At 39.0% G+C, this 27,660-nt stretch overlaps 1 protein-coding gene across 3 annotated transcripts in view; it reads left to right on the forward strand.

The window, feature by feature from the left end:
- The window catches only part of DENND1B (DENN domain containing 1B), a 152,095-nt gene that overhangs the window by 25,088 nt on the left and 99,347 nt on the right, over positions 1-27,660 (forward strand). For 2 of the 3 annotated variants that reach the window (XM_083867250.1, XM_083867251.1), the window contains exon 3: positions 14,717-14,760. In XM_083867250.1, coding sequence (XP_083723376.1) covers positions 14,717-14,760 — 44 coding nt within the window. Of the gene's footprint in view, positions 1-14,716; positions 14,761-24,447; positions 24,868-27,660 lie in introns of those variants that run through there. The other variant, XM_083867252.1, reaches the window with a different exon arrangement.

Genomic DNA, 27,660 nt, shown 5'->3' on the forward strand with positions numbered 1-27,660 from the left:
TCATTAGGTCCAACCCTTAACCCAGCACTGTCAACTCCACCACTAAACCATGTTCCAAAGCACATCTACCTGTCTTTTAAATACCTCTCAGGGATAGTGACCTCCTCACTTCACTGGGCAGCCTGTTCCAGTGCTTGACAACTTATTCTATGAATAATTTTTCCCTAATAGCCAATCTAAGCCTCCCCTGGTACAACTTGAGGCCATTTCCCTTTGTCCTGTCTCTTGTCACCTGGGACGAGAGACCGACCCCTTACTTGCTACATCCTCCTGTCAGGCATTTCTAGAGATCTCTAGGGATCTCCCTGAGTCTCCTTTTCTCCAGGCTAAGCACCACCAGCTCCCTCAGCTGCTCCTGATCATACTTGTGCTCCAGACTCTTTCCCAGCTCCATTGCTTCTCTGGCTACTCTCCAACACCCCAATGTCCTTCCTGAGGTGAGTAGCCCCAAACCAAACACAGAGTTCATAGTGCTGCCTCACCAGTGCCCAGTACAGGGGGACAATCCCTGCCCTGCTTCTGCTGGCCACACTGTTCCTGATCCAAGCCAGGATGCCCTTGGCCTTCCTGGCCACCTGTGCACTGCTGGCTCTTGTTCAGCCACTGTCACCCAGCACTCCCATGTCCTTCTCCATCAGGCAGCTTTCCAGCCACTCTGCCCTCAGCCTGTAGCATTGCATGGGGTTATTGTGGCCAAAGTGCGGCACCTGGCACTTTGCTCTGGTTGAACTCCATGCTCTTGGCCTCAGTCCATCAATACAGCCTGCCCAGATCCCTCTGCAGAGCCTTCCTGCCCTCCAGCAGATCAGCACTCCTACCCAAGACTTCTGCCCAACTAGGTTTCATCTTCAAACTTACTGAGGGTGGACATGATCCCTTCATCCAAACCATTGATAAATACATTAAACAGAATTTGCCCTGAAGAAGGGAGATACACTTTACAATTTTAGGCAGAATGTTGTTCTGTGGAATTTGCCTAATCCTCTGTGGCTTGACAGGAATGAAAAATTTAAGTCGTTTGGGATAACTTGTTAAAATTAAGATATGATATTTGCACATCCATGATGCTTGAAATCTGTTTTTAGTATTTTCAGAAATCAGTGCATTTTCCCTGCTCTGGAAAGTTCAGGGATTTTGTTTATCAGAGTGATGGAAGACTCAAGATAAGAGAGGAGTTATCTGAGGCATGCTTTAGAGAGAATATATGTCTTTGTACTTGAGAAATGCAGCAATATATTTATATCCCATGGGGTTTTTTTACTAATTATAAAAACAATGAATTAAAAATATTCTAAAAGGAGACACCTTATTTTATGCAGACATAATTTACAAGTGCATTCTATCCCATTGATTATGAAATTTTAAGCATGAGCGGTTATGATTAGTCTTTATTAATAAAAAAATGGAATTAGTTATCTTAAAGCAAAGCAATTTCTGATTTCTCTAGCTGCATATTGAAATGTTCTTGATGAGAAGTGTATGCACATGGGTAGTGATTGGTTTTGGCTGCAGCAGAGTTTATTTTAATGCAGGAACTGGCTTGTCTGAAAACATTCTAGTGTTTCCTTCAAAAATTCTTCTGTATCTCCAGTGAAGCTTGGTTGACATCTGTGATTAAGTCTTAGTGTTCTTAGCCTTTTTTTTTCCTTGTAAATGACCAGTGAGACAGTGGTACTGTTTTCTTAGGCTCATCCACTCATGACTCTCATTTCCTTAGATCAGAAATTATTTTGCTTTCAGCTTTTAGCATTGATTCCAACTGTACACTGTGCCGATCTAGGTTCTTACATACATTTATAGAGCTCAGCAGTGCTCCAGGAGGTGAGTGTCTTTCATTTTCAGAAACAAAACAAAGAATAAAGAGAAAAGCTCTGTGTAGTTACCAAGTTGTTACCAAACTTTACAGATCCATTGAGCTCTCCTCTTAAGCCTTTCAGTGGTGAACCTGCAGCCATGGCAGCAACACTGTCTTGCTGGTAGAGATGGAGAATGTGCAGGAGGACAGAGCATGGGTGTGAAATGACTAGAAGTGATTAGTGATGTGGGGCTTGTAGGAAATCTGAGGTTTGTTTAATCAGCTGCATCAAGGAAGAAGCTGAAGTCCATAGAGAATGGAAGCCAGAATAAGTACAGCCCTTGCAATAGCATCAAACCTTTCCATGCAAACACTGAACATGGAGAATTTGGGCAGTGGTTGAGAGGAGAACATTTAATGAAAATTTTCATACAGATTAATGTAACAGAATGTGTAATGTTACACACAGTGCTGTATGTTTCGGCTCCTTGTACATTCTGTGTATGGACAGCTGTTACTTTTGTGCAGGTTTATAGATGCATTTGGAAATATTAGCACCAGATTTATTTGGTAAATAGGTATTTTCAGATGAGACATAACCTTAATTTATGCTGTTGTTGATTTATTAACAAATGTTTCCTTGTTCTTTCCCATTAATAATAAAAATATATTTTCCACCTTGCAAATTATTCTGACCACTGTATGGTGCATACACAGGCATTACTCATGCTTTCCCTGGCCTCATCTCACTTCTTTATGCTGTAATGCTTTAAGGAAGGTAAAATGAAGACCCTCATTCCCTAAGAGGCAGAGATGTTCAGTTCAAACATATGGATGGCCCATCGTTTTGCAATGCTCTCTTCCTGTAGTTTTTGTCTTCCCATCTGCAGCCACCCCACTGTTCTTACAAGTGTGTACAGGGCTGTTTTATTTCTCCCTTCTACACTGTGTGGTAGGAAGCACTCCTGAGCTGCTGCTTTGCCTCTGAGGGGGTGATGGAGCAGCGGGGGCCTGCCATGCCTGCCTGATGTGTCCTGGCTTCCCAACCAGCACAGCAGCCGGCCTGGGCTGGGCTCCCACCCACCAGCAGAGCCCTGTCACCTCGCAGCGTGCCTTTCTTGAGGTAACTGCTTCTGACAAAAAAGTTTTTGTACTTTTCGAACAGCTAGTTTGAATGCAGACTGCTGAAATGGGAGAAGGCAGCTTCTGACCTTGCCTTCTGGAAAGGCTCAATTTACAAAGGGTGTGTTGAGTTCTGACCCCTCTTGGGCCATGCGAGTGCAGCGTGTTGGTTTGAACTTTAGCTTTTTCTATTAGAATGAAATATATTGTCTGCTATTATCACACTGTTAAATTAATTTTCACTGTTTTGTGCATGATTTATTTGAGATTTCACTGGACAAAGCAGGCATCAGGCATTGAGGTTTCGTAAGATAAAACAGCATTGCACTTTAACTGCATCACCTTACTTTGTAATGGGATGTTAATTAAAAGTCATGCATCTACATCACTCTTCTACTTCGCTATTCTGAATAAGTAGTATACTGTGTTTATTCACTGAATTATGTCATACCAAGAACCGTCCTGGAGAGTTTCTTAGTTGTTGAATGTGCCTTGGGATTATTAACTCGGAACCCAGATCTCATGCCTCAAGGGCTGCAGGACACAAGACCATTCTGATACAGCCTCTTTATTTCAGGTTGCTGTTTACATCTCTGGTTTTGGTGACCCCTCTCCAACACATAATTGGAAATTTTGACCTGGGTAACTGTGAACGTCTGTGAGAAAACCCTTTGTTTTGCCTTTCCCTGTCTTACGTATTTGTGTGGCTTGTGCTTTAAAATAACTGAACTTGGCCCCCATGGAAATGTCCCTGTTTTAATGCCCTTTCTTCTGAAAAAAAAAAAAAAAGTTTTTCAAAGACCTCATGATGTTAGGGAACCTGAAATAATTGACTTGAGGTCACGCAACAGGTAACTGGCAGGACTGAAAAAGGTGTGCTTTTGTAATTCCCAGTGCACTGTGCTGCTGGGGTGGGGGGGGGGGGTCTGTGTTCAACCTCTGCTGAAGCAGAGAGGGACCAATATTGTTAATGCAGCTCAACAACAACACATTTCCTTCCCTTTCTATCCATTTTGTGACTCTTCAGAGTTTTGAAACAGATGGAGAGAAGAGTGCACAGAGTTGCACTCTCTGTCAGAGTTTATTTTACTGAAAGATCGATGTATTTTTCAGTTGGAAGATGCTGAAGAAATAAATTGCATTAGCCTTCTACCATGTTCCCTTTTAAAAGGCTTAGTAAGGAAAAGTGCCCAATTTGGGAACATCCCTGGGAGGGGTGTGATGTGCAGCCTCTTCTCCTGTTCTGGGAGGTCCTTAGTGAGGATTAGAATGATTAGTGTTCCTTGGGAAGCCAGGTGCCAAAGTCATGGTGCCTCTGCCTGGGCCCTGGGTCTTGGCATGCCTTGTGTGTGGTTGCTGCCTTAGAAATGTCTGGTAGACCCTTTCCTAATGTTTTGTTTGTGTTCTGTGGAACAAAGCCAAGGTTTGGTGATTCTGTGAGGGTGGTTTGGTAAGTGACTGGTGTGTCTTCATTAGCTGCAAAAACTAATCCTAGAGGGGACTGGTAACATAAATGCAAGTGTACAGGTTGTTTTCTGTAGCCTTTTTTCTGAAAATGGCTCTTGGGTACTAAAGCACGAGTGCTTCATGACAGGGGAGATCTCAGCTGTTGGTGTAACACTGATCTTTCTGTACGCAACCTCTTAACCTGCTCTTTGTGTTTTGTTCTTATCAAAAGTTTAGTGTTGACTTTTAAGGATTGGTATGGGAAAAATGTCAAAACACTGATTTTCAGCTGCATGCCGCCTACCACAGACATATCAGGGCTCAGTGCATGTGGGCCAGCCTCTGACATATTTTGTTGCTGATTCTTGCTCACGTGGAGGGCCCTTGGGACAGATGGCCCCTTGCTGTTGATGGTTCGATTACGGCGATCACCCACAGCTTCTGAAGAGTGCGAAGAAAAGAAATTGCTTTCTTTGTCAAGGTGTTTTCATTTCAATTCTCACCCATTAGCCCTGTTTGGTTAAGTTTTGAATTACTCCATCAGGTGACTGATGAGTTTTATTTTTCCCCCTGATGATATTAAAATAGATTTGGGGTACGACGGAAAGGAAAGGCAAAAGAAGATTTGTGCTTATTGATCAGTGCTCCTTCATCTTTGTTCTGGCTTAAAGTGTTATGAACAACAAAGATTAAAATGAACACTGAATCAGAATATGCTAGAAAATACATATTTTAAAATGAGAGTCTGTGAACTGTTTACATGTATAGCAAAATATATGTACACTTTGGCTAACCAACATATAGTTGTTGAATTCTGGAGCTTTGTGCAACTAAGCTTTGTGACTGTTTTAATTTACATATATAAAATTATGAAATGATGGTTTATATAATTATAGCTTTTGAAGTTGGATATGTTTCAGCTGTAGTGCTGGAGATGTTCAGAGGAGTAGGAACCTTCCAGGCTAGGTCCTGGTTTCCAGTGCTGTTCCTCTTCCATGCTTTCCTACCACAGCTAGTAAGCAAAATGTGAAAGGTTTGAATTTCATGTAGAAAATGCTGTTTGTAATTGAAGAATAAAAAAGGATAAAGAATTTGAAACTATGCTTTTCAAACATAGTTTCTCACACATGAGCAGAATATCATTGCACAATTTCTAGTCTTGTTTCACAGCATAATCATAGAGATGGGATGAATATATGATACAGTAGTATCTGCAGTAATTAAATAAAATGTCATAAATAATCTGGAGTAGAACAATGAAAAGAGAATCTAGCCCCTTCTCCCTGTAGTTGTCGTTGGCTGTGAAGACAGCGTCAGTGGGATTGCTCTTCCAAGATGTTACATATTCCATTATTGCTCTGGCCTTTAGGTAATTTGTCCCTGTAAGTAGTTGAGTAATAAGTAGTTACTTACCTGTTAATTATTGAGCAATCACATTTTACTGCTTGTGCTAGTCAGTGTTTAAGGCAAAGGGCATAATTTAGTGGGAAGTTGTGCTGTCAAGCCCCAACAGTTGGGCTGTGCCCAGGATGTGGTCCTCACCAGCAGAAAGTGGAAGGAATGTTGCTGCACTGTGCAGGCAAGAAGTGATGTAAATAGACAGTCATGATATTATCTTTGGCCAAGAGGGAGCTCCCCTGCAACACTCATTTTTTTCTTGAAGTAGCTAAAGACTGAACAAACTTCTTCTTAGAGAAGAAAACTTGCAGAACGATTAAGATTTTGGTTTAATTTTTTATTGCTTTAATTTACTTTTTAAGGCATGTTAACTCTAATACACGATTTTTTGGTATTATTTTTGGAAAATGTCTGTCAAAAGTGGCTTGGCTATCAATCTGTGTTTTCTGCAATCAATCAGTTTACTTTACAGGATCATATATATTCCTGGTTTCATGTCCAAACTGATATCAAATTTGTATTTCTTGGAGTAAATCAGGACGCAGTAGCTAATTTATCTGTAATGAACTGAGATGTAGTTTTTGTCACGTGCCAGAAGCTTTTTGATTTTTTCTATATGCAGTGTGTGTGGATTCCATAACGCAATTATTACACTGCAGTCTGTGAGATAAAATGGTTGTCTCTGATTAAACATCATTGACATGGGAGAGCAAGTGATGGTCCATCCCCAGTGTACTTTGCAGGGCAGGAGTTTTGCTTCTTCTGAATTTACTTTGTACATATTGCTTGGTACTTATGTACTTGAACTTTTCTAGGATTTTCTTAAAATCAGTATTGCATATTTCCTAATATAGGAAAATTTCACATAGTCCACAATATTTTTTAAGAACTTTAAGTCCCATATCTTCATTTAAAACAAAGAAACCCCTGCACAATGTCTGTTTGCAAGGGAGTGTGGCAAGTTACTTTTTCGTTCTTGTGAGAAGGCTGTAAAACTTCTGTTTGGTTGCAAAGGTGAATGCTCTTAGTCTTCCTCTTTTTGGTTATTGTTGATTTCAGTAGATCACAGCATAGCCTATCTTCCTGAAATTTCTTTGAACAAGAGACCCAGGGACAGCAAAAGTATTTTGTTTTGTAAACTCTCCTTAAACATTAGCAATGACTGGAGACAGACATGGTGTTTACTTGCTTCTTCTTCTGCTGCCTTGGTTCTTAGATCCTTGTTCTGATGATTCGCTCGTGATTACAACCTTGAAGAAGGAAAATGCAGAATAACACAGCTTTTAAAGGCATACAGTTGTTGCCATACTTTACAAGGTCATTCTAAAGACTTACCAGGTAAAAGAAACCACTGGTTATCTCATGAAGAGACCAAATAAAGGCTGAACATAGTCAATTTATCTGTGCACTGTCTGTGCAATGAACTCTCACCCTGATTAAGGTTTTAGCCTGAAGCATGGCTAATAGCATTGCAGCCAAAAGGATCCTTTATTTCTTCTGTAGTAAGCTGAAATGACTTACTGCTCTGTCCTTCAGTGGGACAAATTCTTGAGCAAAAAGGGATTGACCTGCAGCTCTGAAGGAGATGTCAAATTGTGGCTAGAGCTTTTAACCATCTCCCTGCCTGTAAAAGGGGAGGAAGTACTTATTTCCCACTTCAAGTGCCTTACAGACATGGAAATCCAAAAGACTGGAGGAAGTTTTAGGTCCAAAACCTGACAAAGTCCTGCTTCTCTACTGTGTTCTTGGCTGAGTCTTGCATGTAATTAGTTGGGAGGTCAGTATTTGCAGTGTTCTCACATTTCTGTAAACCTCAAGGAACCTTTGTCACACAAGTTTAAAAGCAGAAATATTTGAAAATAATTCTGTGCTGAACTGTACAATCAGCAAATCTCGTGTGTGGCTTTGCAGTGCGATGTAGACACGTCAGATTCTCACACTTCAGACTGGCTGGTGAGCTGTTAATGCCTCAGTGGGGCAGCAATGGCCAGCACCTAAAAGCTGTGGAGTTGCTGTGACGTGGTGCCATGAGGGGCTGACTGAGCTGGACCCACTGACTTCTAATGCAGATGGTTTTTGTGGGGAGTAGAGAAGATCACGGTGTGGGTGTGTGTGGTTTTTGTTAAGGCTGAGTGACTCGTAGAGAGTCACTTGTACCTTTTTTCCCCCCATGTATTAGAAACAAAATTCTCAATTTCCACAAACATGATGTGAGCACTGGTAACCTGAAATGATTTGCTATGTGTTATGTGTTTATAGGACGATGTAATTAAATTCTGAGCCAGTTGATAAGTCCATGAGTAATTTGTGCTACTTATGACTGGGAGTATTTTTCAAGCATACATCTTACAGAAATTACTTCAATTGCAGGTGTTATTACTACAGTTAAAAAACAGTTCCTTAGGAAAAGATTCCTCATGGAAGGAAGACATTTTCATCTTGCCAGTAAGGTCTTTGTAATCATGTTTCTGAACCTGATACAAAAATCACATTTCTGATTGGCAAATGTGCAATCACAAAGACATACAGATTACAGCTGGAGTGGCTGTAACTGGGGCTGTAAACTGTTACTTTCCATTTTCCATTTCCCAAAGGTCAGTATTTAGGGTGTGTTTGTTGACTCTGTCATTTAGTTCACACTTTACTTTCCATGAGGAAAGTCGGAAGGAAAAATGTCAGAAGTCACACATTACAAATAGCACCTTTGATGCCAGTATGAGATGGCTACCTTCAATGCCTAAATAATTTTTCAAAATGGGGCATAAGCTTTACAATCAGTTGAAGACAATGCAGAGACCACTGGTGTGGGTGAGGGAGAGGGGACAGGAGAACTGGGCTGCGGTGCTGTGGCCATGCTGTGGCTTATTTTGAAAGGCAAGTCCCACCTAGAGACCCTGAAGGATCTCGGTGTATTCATATATAGCAGGAAGACCTGGCAAAAATAATTACTGGAACTCGTTAACATTTTTCTGTAACCAATGTTGTCAGTGACATCATTTTTGTCTTGCTGCTTTGCTGTTTACTGAAGCAGGAACTGTTTGAAATTGTGGAGGCAATTAAGGAAGGCACACTTGTGAGTAAAGTGTGAGTAAAAGAGTTGAAGGTGCTGGATTGTTAAGATTTGATATAGCTTTGTAAATATGTTTTCTTTTGCTATGTGATTTGTATAAAAGTGCGCTTAAAGGTACATTCTCTAGTGGCACTTTCATTTGCATATTATCCTTAATCTGACAGGTTTTAGGTGCCTGAGAAGACAGTGACTGTTTCTTAGTTTCAGTTTTTTAGAATCAGATTGCTTCAATGTAATTTGTTCTTTCTTTTGATTACTGATGCTTGGAAAATACTGTAGTTCTCTTCTCCCCTCTTCCATGTCATCCTGCTCTTCTGCCTCCTGCTGCTGGCTGGTGCTCCACTTCGATCCCCCAAACCAGGGAACCCAGATCTTCTGGCAGCAGGGCCTCCCATTCTGTTCCATTTTTGGCACTTCATGTATGAAACTGTTAACAGGCGGATTTTAATATGATATACAGAAGTCTTTTTTTGCAAGAAAAGTATTTTTTATGTGAATGCTGTTTTTTTAATCAGATTACTTCATCTATAAAACCCCTTGGGATACAGGTTTTGGTTAATTTCTTACTTTGTTTCTGAATCGCTGTTGTAGTTATTTGGTTATATAGTATTAAATACTATATTGATACAAAAGCATCATGAGAATTATTTTTGAGTGTTTCTGGGAAATTATTTTAAATACGTAAGAGACCTTTGGTTTTGAACAATAGCATTATCATAAACTTAGAGAACTAACATTTTATTGTTGAAAACTACTTAGTCTAACAAAATCCATTCTGCTTATTGCTTAAATATCTGTTTATAAAGCTGTTCCTTGAAATAATGATAGAAAATTTCAGGTTTATTAATAGCATTCTCATGTTCACATAAGGAAAAAAAAAAGTGGCACTTGTTTTTTCCAGACAAGGAAGAACAGTCTGCAATAAGCTTTGCTTTGCTACCTTCCTTTTCCTCATATTTCTTTCCCCCCCTTAACTCCTGGCCTCAGTCTCTTCTTTCCCCTCTGCACTGACAGCTTTTTTCCAATGAGAATCTGTACAACATCAGAGAAAATATAACTGGAGGAATACTGAGCAGTTATCTGGTCCATTCCTCTGTCTCAAGCATGACAAACCCTGCTTGGTAGTCTTTTTGTCTGTTCTGCTCAGTTGAGCCAACAGGGATGAAGATTCCTCCTCTCTCCAAAATATCAGACTACTTAATTAATGTTTCATTTTACATTAGCTGTGTTTTCCTCTCTGAAATATTCTCTCTTGCTAGAATGTATTGTTTCTTTAATCTACTCTGTCATGAGAAATAGTACCTTTGTATTTTCTTAGATTTGTAACAGAAGTTAAATTGTGTTAGAAATTGTTTTCCTAAAAAATATGGAGGACATGCTTTGTGACCTTGCCTCTACAGGAATAGATTTTTGGAGAGAAATTACCCTGAGGATCTGCATATGTTTTCCTCTTATAGTAGTGGGTGTCATACTTACCTGCCTTTGTCTTCTGGAGCAGTTCTAGATTACAATATCTTGAATACTCTTTTTTTAAGCATTGCATGTGACTCACTTTTCTCCTTGTAGTTTTACTGCACTCTTTTGGTACCAGCAAACCTTTCCATGATTGTTTCTCATCTGGCACGTACCAAGGGAGATGTCCTTTCCAATGCTGTAGCATATTTAGCAAAGGAGTTTTCAAGTGTTACTGGCAGATGCTGAGATTTATGTCCTGGATGTGGTAAGCATAGGAAAAAGTGCTGTTTGTACATGGAAATATCAATTTACACATGCAACAGTGTATACATTTATACATGTACCCCACAAACTGTTTTGCATATACCATACAAACTGTTTTATGTGTGCACTTGACAATTTCCTCTTACTACTACATTTACTTAAAATTGGTGCAAACCATTTGTCCTGAAAAGTCTGTTAGAAAAAGTGAATGAGGAGAAATTCAGTAGTTCCTTAGCTGACTACAACAACAGCTATTTCTGAACAGTTTTCATCCTCTCACCCATAAAATCAGCATAAAATTGACCTAACATTTCCAGATCAGGCAGGGTATCTGGAAAGTAATCCTCAGGGAAAAGAAAATTCAGTCTTTGTAAACCTGAAGATAGAGTGCATAAAGTTGCAGAATCGGATTATACTTTCTCTTTTTATTTCTAAATCATTACCCTTTTGTTTCTTCCTTTGCAGCCCTTTTGAGAAGTTGCCCCAAAGATGTGTCAGATGCTTCCTGAGCCTAGCTCCAAAAGCAGAAACCAACATACTCTTCTGAAAAAAAAAAAACAAAAAACCAACCTCAGACTGGGATAATTATCATAAAATCCTGAGGCTTTTTATAGGTGTTAGGGTTTGGTTTCAGAGAGTAAAGGCATAAAAAGAATATAGTAACTTTTCTTTTTGAAGCACAAGTCACATCAGATTTTCTTACTTAATAAATGTATGGCAAGTACCTACTAAAATAACCAGTTTAAAGCCAGTAATAACAGCTGCAAAACCCAGCTCAAAGCAGTTGAGCAAGTATTGAAGGCATGTAATTTTTGCTGAGTGTAGCACCGAATGTTTTTCTTGGATTGAGTTAGAAATATTTTTTTTATGTTGTCTCTTTTTTGTTTTCACAAAGGAGTATTAAAAGCATTATTCTTCCTGTTTAGATCACATGTGTTTAATAATCCTGTAATAATATAAATATCTTTTCATGATATGAAAGTCCATGTTGTTGTTATACATATAGTTGAATGAACTGGAATTTACTTTAGATTTGTTTTGACCATTTCAAGTGAGACTGGAGTAGTATGAGAGAGCCTTTGTATGAAGTAAAGATAGCAAGTTTAGTAGGACACTAAATTAAGGTTTTAGGGTTTTTTTCTCTGTTGGGATATCAGGACACTAAAAGAACTTACTGGAGCTATTGATCTTGTTGCCTGTAGATAAAGGGTGGCCCTGTGAAATGCTGTTAGCTCTGTTGGCACCTCATTGATGTGTAAATGTTTTGACCCCAAACCCAAAGTTCTGCTTAATTCTGAGATTGTACTTTGCTCATGATTGTGACCTTTTAAAATAACACCTGGAGGTTTTGCTGTTGTGATCTGCTTCCTATTTTGAAGCCTGGCAGTTACATTTGCACTAAGGACAGTGAAGGAAAGAAATTACATTTCTGTCCGATTTCAGAAACCCCAGTGATTTTGTTACTGTGTTGCTAAAGCATTCACTATACTAAATGTTTCTCATGTAACTGTGCTTCACATCTGCCAGAATCATCTGCCTGGCTTCATTGCTGGGAAGGGACGGTGTTGCCAAGCTCCTGGCTGGCGATGCTCCAGCAGTCTGGCCTCACTGCGGCGCGGTCCCCTCAGCTCCTCGCAGGCCACAGCGCTGGGGTTGTGCAAAACGAGCAACTATAAATGGCACTGCGAGACTTGGGAAGTTGTGAACAAGAAATGGGTAATAGGAAATGGAACTAGAGGCAGCTGGTAACCAGCTTGTATTGCACGAGCTGTAGCAAATGCTTGATGCTGGAGTGCTGCTGCGTGAAGCAGCCCTGCTTTCTTCTCACCACAGCTCCCTATCCCCTGGTTTTTCTTCCTTTTTTTCTGTCGCAAACCCAATGGTTTTGGGGAACTGATGTAGTTAATGCTGACCTGAAAAGTTTCAGACAGTTGGTTTGATCTCGGTCAGTTCCCTCATCTGGCTCCATGTAGCTGTGACAGTCTGCAGGAGACAGACAGGGCTACAGCTTCACCAACAAGTACCTGAGAGTGGGAGTGCAGAGGGATTGCTCTTTCGAAGAGAAATTTATGCTTGAAATGTTTGTGGACATATGGCATTAGATTTACAAGCTCTGTTCAAGTAGTTTTTGGATTCTGCAAGTTTTCAGTGCTTTTTAGCAAGTAATTTATGGATTACTTACCATCGAGTATTTGATATGTTACTGTACTTGCTACTCCTTGGATTTATCAGGGATCACTGTTGATATGTAATTGCTTTCTTTTTCACGATACTAATTTGGAATAGAAACAAGAGCTCTCTTACAGGATAGTCAAACTCCTCTTGTACCTGGTTTTTATAGAGATTTGTTTGCAGTTTAAGTACACACAAAATAGATTTGGGAAAAAAGGTCTCTGTTCTAAGTGCCTGTATTTATTTAGCCTCATATTCTCATAAATGTAGCATCTTGCTTTGTATCTGCCTTCAAAAGTTCTTGCTCCCCATAATAATGGAGGAAGATTCCTCATGCAAAATACACACATTTTATTAAATAATAGCTGCAGAACCCTTCCTGGATGTTCTTAGGAGAAAAAACAAGCTTGTCCAACCATCAAATCAAATGCCTCAATTTTTGTTGAAAATCTCACTTAGATTTGAGGTGAATACAAATCATGTCTAAATTGCATGGAGTCGATTGACAAGTTGAATTTTGTAACACATTTGAAATGTATGTTCTGCTGTTGGTTTAAGATCTGGCCTGGGGTGAAGGAGGAATGCTGACTTCAGTCTCCAGCTCCTGGTGGCTGGGCCAGCAGCAAGTGTACACGTGCGACAGCTCCGTGCTGAGTAGCAGGATTTGAGATCAGCAGCTGGGAATGACAACACCAGCAGTGGCAATTCCCTTCTCATTAAGTTTCCAGTTTGCACCAGCAAACATATGTGGGACCCAAAGAAGAGTAGAAACCTCTGTACTTCGCCAAAAATGGAGAACCCTGTGGTTCTGATGTCAAACCCAGCAATGAGAAGGAAGTTTGTGAGTTATCACGCAGTGCTGGTGTTAGAGCCTGAAGTGAAAATCTGAATAGTTTCCCAGACATTGACTTCTTGGAAGACAGCAATCCACAGCTCCTGAGGCAGACAGGAGGTGGCAGTTCCCATCAGGCAGTGTCTCCTGGCACTTACTGTTGAGTTTCTCTTTCATTTTCCTGCCCTCGGGCGCGCCGAGCTGCTGCTGTCCTGTGGTCAGTGGTGGGAGGATCTGCCTGACCATGGCTGGGCAGAGCAGAAATGAGAGAGCTCTGCCTCTGCCCCAGGCTTTGGCACTGCTCTGGGTCTCCCTTGCAGGAAGATGGATAATTTCACTTTTAGCAGATGGACTAACACTGCTGCTAATCTGTTGTTTAGCAGCCTGTGAGGCTTTGCTGGTGTCTGTGGCCATATAACAGTAGCACCTCAGGAAGGGTTTGTATCAGAGGAGATTAGCAGCTCTGGGGGGTGGGATGAAGATCGTAATTTGTGTTTTTGTTGAAAGGTCATGGTTCCCATCGTTGTGATAGAGACTTTCAAAACAATATTGAGTGGGGACTAATATGTAGTCTAAATTAAATAACAGTGATTATTTTTATAATTAGCAGTTTACTTGAGGTTAATGAAAACTTTAAGGTATTATTGAAATGCTGGTTTTAAATGGCTCTGAACAGAAAATAGTGAAACATGCTAGCTCTTCTAAACTCTTTCTTGAGGATGCTGGTTATGTTGGTATTATCCTTAAAATCAGAAAGGATGTTTTTCTGTACTTTTGTAAAGACCTTTTTTTCCCCTTATTATTTTCCATTCTTTTTCCCTGGGATGAAAAGAAGTTCTCTATCTCTTTATCTTTTAATTTAGTTAAAAAGTGAAAATTAAATGTGCCTAAAGAATGATGTATTCCAGAAATAAAGAATTGAATATGAGAAGAGTTTGGTACATTATAACCTGCTGCCATATGTAAAAGAATAAACATACAGTTTCATAAATATGAAATAAGTCTTTTTAATAATCCAGTATCTTCCTTAGTTTTTAGATACGTTTTTGCACTTGCCTCAAATCTTGACGCTAAGCTGACCCTCTCTTTAATATTAATGTACTCTGACTGTAATACTCTGTTCCTTTGCCTCTGATTAATGCTGTCTGTCAATTATTTACAGATCCAGTGGTACTGTGGAAGTTCCCGGAGGACTTTGGAGACCAGGTTGGAAACATGAGATTGAACTTTTTTTTATGTTAGAATAATAATAAAAAAGCTCTTCTATTCAGCTGTGGAGAGGCAGATGCTAATGATAGCAGGGTGGAAGTTTTCACCCAACTGGTGGCTTGGTGATTAGATTGCCTCTGTGACAGGAATATGCAATAGCAGTTGTAGAGCACGGAGTGTCCCGCTAATTCTCTGTATCACCTTATTTTTGATACAGAGTATTTTATCAGGTGGTCCTGTTAGACATGTTGGTTTTTTATCTGTTTTGGGATTGAAAATGTGGAAAAAATTATCAATAAAACTTGACCAAATATTGATGTTATAAAAAAACACCAGAACAAGAATGTTGAAGAGCTACCCATGTATGTCCTCTTAATGTCAGAACGTGTGCATTCCATTCCTTTAATCCTTTTCAATGCAAGATTTTAGATAGTTGTTTAATAATATTTTTAGAGATACCCTACTTATTTGCTTGGGGAAAAAAATCCTCAGACCCTTATAAGAGACTGATCTAACGTTACTGATTCTGAAAGCGCGGAAATCCTATATTCTATCTATAATTAATCCTCAAAGGAAAGTTTATACATACAGGACTGATGGATTATTTCACTGTTTGTAGTGACAGCAAGCTGTTAATTAGTGTGTTGGGTTTTTTGCCCCATGACTATTTTATGAAAGTTATTAATATTAAACTTTAATGAAATTACTAAATTTTATTATTTCAGCAATTTCTACAAGAGTTTCTTGGATGGGAGTATTTTTATTTTCATAAAACAAAATACATAAAGCAACTAAAAAGAAGAAATATCTCTGTTTCAATGGCTTCTTTGCCTCTTGTTTTTATACTAGTATTGAGGCAAACATATTCTTCATTGGTAATATCACCACAGTGGATGATCTGGAAGTGTTGTTGTACAGTAGATGTTGATAAATTGTTGATTTTTTTTTTTTAATCAATAATAAAAGATTCTGTTAAGACAGCTATAAGGTGATTCATGATGAAAGGAATAAATATACAAACACAGAAAGTAGGATGTCTGGTTAGGAAATAGCATCAGTCAGAAACGTGCAGCCTGTAAAACAGTGACAAATGAGCAAAGTGTGCTGTTATATGTTCTCAGCTAGGCATTCAGCAAGTTTTGATAATTATCCTGGCTGCAAAATGATCATCTTCATTGTCATTTAAATTCCTTTTTTTCTAGTTTGTTTTGTTCTTTTTCCCCAAGAAAGACTTGGTCTTAAAAAAAAAAAAAGAAAAGAGAAATTATGTATGAAGAAAAATGGGAGCTTATTCAGCAAGTCGAAGGTTATTCAAAGAACAGCTGGTGTAGAAAAATGATTAGAAGATGAAGCCCACTAAAGACTGGAGGGGAATCATACAAAGATGCAATAGACATACCTAATCTATAAACACCAGAGGCCTCAGGCAGCACTCTGTCTTTGGGCTCTGAAAAACCTATGCCTGCACGCTGTGGCTCAGCTGTGTAGGGAATCTGGTGTTTCAGGTAAACTGCTTGTGTTCCTGGAAAACTGGATATATTAATCCTTCTCCTTGCTAGGGAAATTTTCCTATTAGAACCGACTGGATTTAAACAGAATATATAGCAAACCCCTGAGCCAAGTCATGAAGTGAAATCAGCAGAAGCCTTCTCTGCCCATGTGTGTATGTGTGTGCATTGAACTGGGTGGCTTTGGATTGGAGACCTGAGTATCTGTCAGATTTAATTTCTTTAAAAACCAAAAATTAACTAAAACTATTGGGGCTAATTTCCATGAAAGTTTGTGGGGAGAATGTTTAAAAAAAAAAAAAAAAAAAAAAAAAAAAAATAAAAGGAAAAAAAGAAGAATATTCTCTGTCCTGTTTTTCAGTCATTTCTATTTTAAATGTAAAATGTGTGAGTTAGTTTTTGGATGTATCCCAAAGAATCATCTTTCCTAAAATTGAAGGGCTGTCTGTTTGCACAGTGATGTGATAACAGTGGGCAAAATATTTTCCTCTCTTCCTGAATTTTTCTACAGTTTATCATGTCACCTTTTTGTTGCTTTCATAATGCAAAGAAAACTTGTCTAAGCCATTCTGACATTTTCCTCCTCTTTCTCGCATTTGTCCTCCAAGTATGTCTGAACTTCCCAGTGCTTATTCATCTCTAATCTTCTGTTTTTCTTCTGCCCCTCCATTTTCTTTGATGCTGGTCAACATTCTTTTGGTGTACTTTTTTCTTAAATATTGACTTTCCAAATTCATGTTTTGCAAAACATCCCATCTGTTGTGGATGGGATGTAGAAACTACAGTTGATCGGGGGAAGACCAGACAAGGGGTTTGTCATAATCACTTGCAGTCTGTCAAGTAAAGGAAATATTAAGGCACGGTTTTGGTACCACAAAAGAATCTGCAAGATTCATTGTTGATTTCCTTATCTGGCAAGACTGAAGGGAAACCACTTATTTTCTCTCTGGTAATTCCTCAGATACCAGACTAAGAAGGAAAGGAGAACAACATAGAATGGGGAAGGATAAAAAGTAATGCTTCAAGGCAGGAAATGAAAAATACTTCTGTTTGCCAGGAGTGTTTCAGAAAGTGTTTTTGTTTTGTTGGTTTTGTTTTTTTGGGGTTTTTTACATTTTATTTTATTTTTTGAGGTGGGAGTAATTCCATTTTTAGTAACTCTCAAAACTATCAATGAAAAATGATCTCATGCTGGTTAAATTCAAAGTACAAAGCCACACTACCATTTCAAAGAAAGTATTAAAAAGTGCTTCAAGAGCTAGAAGAGCTACTCTGTTTGAGACACCAGAGTTACAAGTTTCTGTTGTACTGGCATTAGTACTATAAAAATGAGTTTGACAATGTTGAAAAAGTTGCGAATAATCTCAGCAGTGCAGAAAAAATGTGAAGATTTCTGATCTGAGCATATATAGGTCTTCTGTGATTATCCTCACATGCTCAAATTTGGATGAAGAATGAGCTGTAGCCATTTAATGGGCTATTTATTTTGTTTAAAGTGTATTTTGAATCTACATTCCTAGAGACACTGTCTTGTAGTATGTTCAAATATCCCCTTTATGCAAAAAATCTCATGATAAAAGATATGTATTTTTCTAATCTTGAAATTGCTATTTTGTTTGTTCAGACTGGTTAAACCAGAGTTTAATTTCAGCCTTACAAGCCCATTTTTAAATGGAAGTCTGTAGAAAAAATATGAATGCTATGATATTTGGAAAAAAAAATATTCCGTTTTTTTTTTTAGAAGAAGGTATTTTAATGGGCTTTAGAAAAGCAACTCAAATGAAAACAACACCTTGGCTTCCAAACTGAAGTACTTGATGACTGTTGAAGAAGAAAACACAGATTTCTGCAGAAGAAATGCAATCTGCTGGTGCTGGCTTGTCTCCTCGTGGCAGTGCAGTCAGTAGCAAAGCCCTATTGATGTCACATGTGTCCAGACGTCTCCACTATGGCTCTGTTCAGCAAATAAAAACACTGACACTCCCACCAACTTCACTGGATTGAAACATTCCTGATAAGAATGGTGTTAGCACAAGGAAGGAGGAGAGCACTGTGCCGATAGCAGCAGGTAGTGCCTGTGCAAGAGGCAGTGCTGCTTTCTGTCTTATCTTAACCTTTGAGGCATGTGAGGTCCAGCATTTCTTATTATTAATTCAGTAATTACAGGTATGTAGGGTATTATTTTTAGCTGTGTAAGAATTCAGTAGCTTTTTAATCTGATGGCCTATTGACCCAAAGTGATTTCTACCTGTACTATGTGGTGTCCATTGAATAGTTCTCATTCTCTGCCCGTCTAATCATGTAATATTTTCTAGCTTCAGCCTGCAACTTCTCTGCTGGTGAAAAACATCTCACCAGGAAGATGACACATATAGCTAATATCAGGAGATGGTCTTAGCAGAAGCCACTTTAGTAATAAATATGACAAGGGGTTATTAACTGAAGATGTGGGTTAAGAAGGAATTCAGACTCTGCATTAGACTGTTGGTTGTGTTGCAGATTTCATCCTGTCTCCTCTTGCTTTCTAAGGCAAGCAGTCTAAACCTGCTTTCCCATGTCAGGCTTTTCCCAAACCCTGCAGATTAATAGTAAGAGATATGGCATCCCATGTGAGGAATCTCTCCTGTTTTCTCTAAAGTTAGGGTAGTGCTCTTTATGTTACTATTTCATATTTTACATAACATCTGGGCTTTAGTTTTACTGTATCACATAATGCAGAAGTCACCACTGAATTTTGAGCTTTATATCCTCTAGTAACCCAAACTAAAGTCTGATACTATACATGTAAATCTACCTAGTTCATGTGAAAATATTTGTATAAATAAAGATATATAGGTGCATGTGCAATTGTTCAAAGGATAAATCTCCAGAAGTACCAATGTGTTGGTCTTCCTGCAGCAAAGCACCAATCAAACACTTGACTGTCAGTGTATATTTTAACTACTGGAAGTTAAATCTGGCTTAAATGAGCATCTGATTGGAGACAAAAGGATCAGTTTCTTTCAGGATGGAACATTTAATTGCATGGATCGTGGCAGCAAATACATGAGGTCACCATGAAAAAGATTATATACTTCTTTTAAAGATTTCAATAACACAAGTTGGGGTTGGTTGGTTTGTTTGTTTTTTTAATATTCTCAAGAAGCAAGCTAAAATCTGTTCTCTAGGTCAAACTAATGTGTGGAAGCCAGCAGTGAGATTTTGTGTTTCTCTGTGCTCACTTAAGAGAGCAGCAGGAACCCAGGAGGGACGAGGCTGTTTACACTCCCTCCAAGGCTGCAGGCGTGCTGTTAGGGGATGCATCTCACCAGCTTTCTGCATGAGATGGCTTTGTTCTTGTATTCTGATGAGGCATTAAATGCTTGTTTCAAATGTTTATGCTAACTAGATAGGTGCTTGCTTTGTGGGATTGTTTTTGTCAGGAAATCTTAAAAAGGGGTTGGGGATTTTGTTGTTTGTGTATTAATAAGTATGATTAATATTTGGGTGCATTGGTATGAGAAAGGAGGAAGCAAGCTAATGAGATTACTAATTTTCAGTAGTGTTTTTGTCTAAATGTTGCACATTATATTTAGTTAAGGGATATTTTGGAACTTGAATCTTTGTGGAAAGCAATTAGCCCTGCTGAGATGATGGCAGTGTCGCAATTTTGTACATTGCAAGGGAACTTTATCTGGTTGAGATGAAGTGATTTTCTGACACTGCGTTTGGAAGACATACTGTTTTTATTGAAAAATACTCTTTGTTTAAGGCAGCAATGCTTTTTTCTATGCAAATCCCAGCTGATGGATGATCAGCAGGAAAGCATTCAGAGGTGTATTTATAGTTGCTAACTGCACTGTGTGAACAGAAAAGATCTGTTCAGTCCTGATAAATATTCTGTGGAACAACAGCCCACGTAGACGTGCTGGGAACACCCAGAATCACTGAGACCCTTACGTCATTCAAGATGTGAATATTCCAAGATGCTTTCTGAACCTTTTCTTTTAATTTATCCCAAAAGAGACAGAATGAATCTTTGAGACTTTTATTTTTAAAATTTTTAAAATTATAAAAGGCCAACACCAAACACTTGGTATTTCCTTGAAATTTTGAGGACAGGTGGCAACATGAAGTAGGCTTGTTCTCAGAATTGTGGGAGTTTTGTTTTATAGGGCTTTTAAGTTAAAATTTTTGAACCTGATCAGCATATGGTAGTGGCTAACCTCATCTCTACTAGCTCTTTTGTTATCTTGTTACCGTTACAGGTCTTAATGACAGTTGTAAGCCATAGTTCTGGATGCAGGGGTTAGTCCACCCTGGGGAGGAGAGAGAGGACCAGCAGTGTGGATTATGGAAATATGAATTGATCTAAAAAGCAGCTCTCTTGTAACAGAATGGGACTCAAAGAAAGACTGGGGAGAAGCTGGTGAAAAGACGATGGAATATGATGTGAAAATGATCATTTGAATGCTTTGCTTTTCATTCCCAGCTGCTGTGTTCTGGTGAAAAGGCACACATTTGTATATCTTAAGGCTGGGTGAAAAAGGGCCAGATGAATGGAATTACTTGTTAGATATGTTTTCATTTTGAGTCAAATAAATTATGTGCATTTTAATAGACTGTCTGCATACGTTAGCCATTTTTTAAAATCATACATCTGTGATATTGGGGGACTACATTTTTTAGAAGTAGTTTTTTCTCTGCTCAAATAAATACAGAATTAATATTTGACTGTACTTCAGATATTCTGTATCAGCCTATTGAAAATAACTGTTACTGATTTGGCTTATTTCAAAGCCAAATCTGATTCCAGCCTACAGTGATGTGCCAAACCAAAGAGGAAAAAATTAACTGATGGCTGAAGTAGCGATGACAATCATTTGGAACACCTTCCAGAAAGACTGCCAAATTGTCATGTGTGATGTCGTTGTTGATTGACCTCAGCTGCCCTCAGAATATTCCCTGATGTCGAATGTCCCCTAATTCCTTATTCCGGGATACCTTATACTTTCTCATCTGCTTTCTTAATATCCTCCTTCCATTTCAGTCTTCAGTTTGTTGCCTCTATTTTACTTTCAGAATTGTTTTTTGTGTTTCAGGCTTGTTCTGCTGCACTTTTAGGAATATCCTATCCTTTTTATATTAAGTACTGGATGTAGTATTCCTGAACCCTGTGTTTGGTTCTTGGCTCTTCTTCTGCCTTTCTTCATGATAGTTTTCTGTAGAACTGGGAGAGCATTTGAGGTACATTGGTTCACTGTTAACTGCTACAGGTATTTGAAGCGTCACTTAAAATAATTTACTGATGTTTTGTTAAATAAAATACTCTTTTACATACTGCCTGTGTTTGGGATCAAAGTGCATAATCCACATGTGATGAAATCAAGGAACCAGGCCAAGAACAAGACTTGATGGGACTAAAATCAGGAACAGGAGCAGCAAGAACAATGCAGGGGTGATTAGTGGGCTGCAGCTGGAGAGATCCAGGCTACTTGGTTTGGGATCTTGGACCAGGAATAAGGGAAGGTGAAGAAGTTCCAGGTATGTGATCAGGAAGAGAAATAGGTTAATCCATCAGAATACAACTATTTCTGGTGCTCATTACTTCTGTAAAAGTTTTCAAGGCATTTTGAACTACCTGGCTGGTTGCTTTGACTTGCTTCTCCTCTAAGCAGAGGTGTTGAGTGTCTGGCTTTTGTGTGTCTGTCTCTGAGTGCAGTCATTAATAAATGTACACTTGGAAATGAAAGATCCACATACAAGAAATCATCTGTCTCTGAGGGTACAGTGCACACTTATGTCGGCCCTTTATCTTTCATGAGGCACTAATGACAATGATTAGAGAAAATTTAGTGGTCCACTGAACACTCAGTGCACCCATTCTTGAATTCTGAACTAAATTTTGGAAGAGGTAAAACTTCTTTCAGTTGATAGAGAAGTCCTACTGTAGGAACAGGATTTCTGCTAATTGTTCATTAAGTGTCGTGAATGCTAGATTTAGATTTATGAGTGTCTTCCCTGAGCATGGGCAGTTCCATTCTTCTGATCAAAGTGAAGGAGCTGAAAATCTTCTTGGCTGTAGCTGCTTGTGCTGCCTGGCTTGCTGGTGAAAGCTGCCTCCCTCTTGTCTTAGCTGTTCAGAGTTGGCTTATGCTGTGCCAGAGGTCGAAGCTAAGCTGATGGACTGAGTGGTGAGGTGCCTGACTGATGCTCACATGCAGCAACACCAACCTGCAGTTGTTGCAGAGTAATTGCTGGCAATAAAGCTACCAGAGGCTTTGAGCAGGGAGCCAGGAGGTCTGGACAGGCTCAGCCATAGCTAAAGTGAATGTACATTACATATCTTCCTTGGAAAAAGACACCCAGTTGTATGTCCACTGCAATTTACTTTTCGGGATAATCATTTGTCTGTACTGGGTAACTCTAAGGGCAAGTTAACACTTTAAATTTATGCTTCTTTGTTTCTTCCCTTTCCCTCTTTGGTCTTTCATCTGGAGTTGTTTCATCTTCCTTCCGTTTTTCAACACACTTGATAATATCTCAATTTAGTACTGAGAAACTGGTACTGCAAGCAATTCTTACTGAGCTGTGTTATGATGAAGCTTAGACTGTAACCTCTGCTGAGTGTCAAACAAGAAATAAGTGTTTTCCTTACAAAAATATCACAAATAATTTTATTTAAGGAATTATAATCCTAGCAGGTTCCTTAGAAGCTGATTTCCTTTCTCAGTTCCTCTTCCTTTGGCTGTAGATTGCTGTAGCCCAAGAAGCTCAGTCCCCACATGTCATTGGTTTCAGTACCCTGTACAAGGTGGTGTGGTTTCCTGACTTCCCCTGCTGCTGACCCAGCCATGGGAGCCAGCTTTGTCCCACGGGGGCACATTTAGGCATGGATGAGTCCAGACAGGAGTTTGGCTTTTGGACTGCCTCACCTTGTTTATCTGCATAAGCTACTCTCTGCTACAGATGCTTTCTCTCAGAGTGGCACTCAAACTGTTCCTTAAATTTGTGTGATGCTTAGTTTTCTGACTGCTTCTGAGTTTCTGAATTGCCAGTAAAATCAGGATTTCTTCATGGCCTATGCTGTGCAGTCATTTTATGAAATAAACAGTGGGAAGTTGTGATTCTGGAAGAGCATCACCTGCTATTGCAAGACAGTTTTATTGCCCAGCCTGAGCTGGAGCAGTATGCAGAGCTTGTGCTGACATCCCTATGTACACCAGCACTGGGTATTTACTGGGCAGGCCAGTTGTTCCCTAAAAGCTTTGTAGACAAGGAATGGCATCCTACTATTTACAGACATTCTCTGTTTCTGGATTTAAGTAACTAATGCAGTACTTGGTGAGGGAAAAAATATTTGGAATATGTTTGGAACAAAATATGCTTGGAATTAGAATCAATTTGAAATGTATCAAGCCACATCTGGAGTAGTTTATCGTGCTTGAAATGTTAGGATTTTTTCAGTGTATTTAATTTTCATGCAAATGCTGATACTCATTATTTCTAGTGGGTTTTTTTTTTAGTTAATTTTCCTTTTATAAATAGCCTTTCTTGGTGGCTGAGAAGGAAATCTTGCAAATAGGAGCCTTTTGACCAGAGTGTCAACTACACTCTGGTCTTGGTGTTCTTTAGTACTGTTCTGCAGACATTTCTGAGGAAGGAACCGAGAAAGGAAATCAGCTTCTAAGGAACCTGCTAGGACTATAATTCCTTAAATAAAATAAAATTATTTGTGCAATCTTCACTTTAAAGCAGTATGTTGAATAGGTAGAGTTGGGTTTAATGCAAATAGGCTCAATTCTGTCCCTTGCTATCAGAATCTTCAAAGGTGGAACGAAAAAAATAGCAGATAAAACAAATAATTACAAATAATAACAAAAATGAACCAGTTTTTCAAATTGTGATTTCTTTTACAGTAATTATTTTTTCACCAGTGGGGAAACATCATCTGAACAGGATGTGCAGAAGGTTCTTAGCACTGCTGCCAGAGTTGCATTTTAACTGCTGTTGGAAGCAGGGGTGGGTCTGAAGAGGTCTTGAGTGAAACAAATATTGCTCCCCCTTAGCTGTGCAGGATGACTCAGGGATTTTAACCTGACCTTCAGACTTACATACTTTCATTTAGAAAATGATGTCTCCTGTAATTCTAGTTAAGAGAACTTCTCTGTTGAGTTCCCAGATAGTGTTAGAGACATTGAAAGTATTTATTAATAAAAAGCCATTTTTCCCCTACTGCATGGTGATAGAAAGTTGTGTGCCATACACTGGTGCCCTTTTTTCCTGGTTGTTTTTTTTTTTTTTTTTTTTTTTTTTTTTTTTTTTTTTTTTTTTTTGCTACAAAATGTAATTAACTTTCTTAAATGTAGTAAATACTCTACCACCTTAAAAGTTAAATATTGCTCACATAGTAATCTCAAGAGTAGAGATGGAAGGGCATACTTCCTGTTTTTCTCAACTCTCTGATATTGCCTAGGGAATGATCTCCCTGACATGAGTCAGGGAACTGAGGGAAAACTATTTTTTTGTTGCGTGGAGTACTAATATTACATGCGTGCTGGAGATGTGTGGTGAAGTAATATTTATCTTGTTTTTGTTTGCCTTGCCAGTAGTAGAGGTAGATAGTAACATTTCAATCTAAACTTACTCTAAGGGGAGCTTTCTTTGGGAAGAAGAGCATTGTCAATTTTTATGTTTTATTATGAGTTCCAGGAAATTTGAAGGGTTTTTGTCTTTAAGCAGGAAAATTAACCTGTGCCCATGTTGGTTTTATTCTGCTATTTGTAACTGAGCTTGTTGTTTTAATTGATTCCCTGTATGCTATGCTGGACACAACTGTCTGAAATAGGCTTTATTTTTGTCTGGTTATATGATGAGATTCAGGAGCAATTAGGCAATTAGAGAATTTATAATTTAGTAAAATCGCTGAATTTTAAAACTTGCTCTGTGGTTGTTTAGAAAGTCTTACTCCTCAGTTTTGTAGGACAGACTAATCATGCAGGATTAGCTTTCCTTCTTGTGAAGTGCCTTTGAAAGCTGCTGTGAAAGCACTACAACGTGTGCTGCCAGGGACACCAGCCCTAGTCTGCTCTACAGGGCAAGGCCATCCTGTAGCATATCTCCAGCTGGAGTGCACCACACCCTGGTCCTTCACTGTTCTGGCCCGTAAAGGTTTTTTTAATTTCATTTTGTGTGTATTTAACGTGCTGTGTTTCTAAATGGTGCTGCAATAATCACCTCCAAGTTCAGTCACAGGTACAGCTGTCCTTCAGGTCTCCACTGCCACCTCTGAGAGTTACTTGATGTGATTTTGCTGCTCTAAGATCTCAAGCTCATGGCATTACCTTGTCTAAAGTCTTCCTGTTCTGCTGCCTCATCTGTCTGTGCCCTTACCTGTGCCCTTGTTGCTGTGTAGAGCACAAAGTCACCAGACTAAGCTACTAAAGATCTTCCGCTGCCTGTCTGGTGTCGTCCTGAGGCATGTAACTGAATGGTGGCCAGGTGGAGGAGACAGGAAGCAGGAACAAGAGAAATTAAATGTAACTGAAATTCTGTAAGTGATCTTATCCTCTTTTACAGGTATTCAGCTCCTCATTCATTTTGGACAATGAATATTTCTCCAAATAAGCTTTTTAAAGATGCAAACATCTTTTAGAGAGCAATTACTCTTAAAAGGATCTGTGCCTAAGCATTATGAGCACCCCAGTTCCTCTGAATATCAGCCATTAGGCTGTAGGGCCTTGCCAGTTGTGGTTTACATGTTAGCCAACTAAATGAGGATCAAAAATTGTTCTCAGCGGTGGAGTGGAATTTGTTCTGTGGGTAAAAACAATCTGCGGTGGTAAATGTACACATAGCTCAGTTTAGTGGAATTTTAATCTTACGTGAATCCATTAGTGACAACTTCAGCTACGTGGTCCAGAATCTCCTTCTTCTTTGCATGTTTGTCAGGGATATGTGAAGTGTTACGTGGCAGCTCTATTGGGATAGAAGGAGCTGTCAAAAAATGCAGCACTATCTGCAAGTTAGTCTGAAAATTGTTAGCTGAAAAAAGAGCAGGTTTATTTTTAGGGAGCTGTGATTCCACAAATTTTCTTTTCTATCTTCTGTGAATAGAAGTGTTGCAGCAGGTGGAGCTCAGAGGGCACATCCAGGGCTCTGTGTTTTGCCACCCACCTGGCACTAAGACTCCTGTGTCACCCAGTTGTGTTACACCCATCCTGTGGTGTCACACTGCAGATGAAATGGTGCCCTGTGCTCAGGACTTTTGTGGGACTGCCCCATGGATATGACTAGCAAGCCAATTAGTAATTGCTATTAGCTGTTAATTTTTATGTAAAGCAGTTTCAGGGAATTCTTCATAATTTTTCTTTAGACCTAGAGAAAATCTGAAATATCTGAAGGCGAAACTGCCAGAAGTTAACTACTGACCATGTTTCTTTCCAGAGTACAAAGTTATCAGGACCTGTTTTTCCCACGAAGCTGGCATGTATGAATTCAGAAGCATTTTCCTACCACTGTTGCTTTATAAAATGCTGATACACGGAATTAGCTGAGTGGGTACCAAAACAAGCAAGGAATGCTGAATAATTCTTACCTTTCAGGCTTCTGTAATATCCTCCCATTGTTGACCCAGTGAGCATGAGCAGGCCAGGCTGGAGTTGAACAGTGCAACTGATGAGAGAGAATTAATAAACCATTGCACCATGAGCTTGTGAGAGTGCAGGGTTCTGCTGCTGTGCTGTAGGTGTAAGGGAAATATTTTTGTAAAAACCACTTCTGTCTTTGTTTAAGCTTTTTTTCAAGGGAAGCAGCATGTCACAGTTCACATGTTATTAATTTTATGATTTTTTTCTTTCTCTTTGAGTTTGCATGAGGAATGAGATAATTATCCTTTAACTTAGCAATTAAACACAGTTTTGTATGCACATGTGGATGTTTAGCCAGTGTTTAAAAGCAAATAGATAATCCTTTACTTGTGTGGGGTTTTTTTGTTTCTTTTTTTACTACATCATTATCATCTTGCCCCTTTATACACCTTGTTTATGACACAAGGACCATTTCTGAAAGCACTAATGCTGTGAGAGCCAGAGGAGGAAATAATCATGGGACGTGCTTTCTGAAGACCTGTACGACCTTTTGCCTTCAGAAATAAATACATAATTTTATCAAGTAGTGAATATAAAAGACAACAGAAACATTATTCTTTTTCTGAGAGTGTGTATGTTGACTCAGGAGGAAGTCCTGGCTGGTTAGGGAACCTTGAAAATGATGACCCTATAAGAGACAGATCTCCAGTTTTATCCAATAGAGATCACTGCAAGTACCAGCTGTAATTGTGCATAAATATGTACACAAATATGAATGTCTATATAATATCATTTGCATTTTAAATTCATCTAGAAGCATC

Source organism: Zosterops lateralis, assembly GCF_965231275.1.
Source record: "Zosterops lateralis genome assembly, chromosome: 9".
In the NCBI taxonomy this organism is placed as follows: Eukaryota; Metazoa; Chordata; class Aves; order Passeriformes; family Zosteropidae; genus Zosterops; species Zosterops lateralis.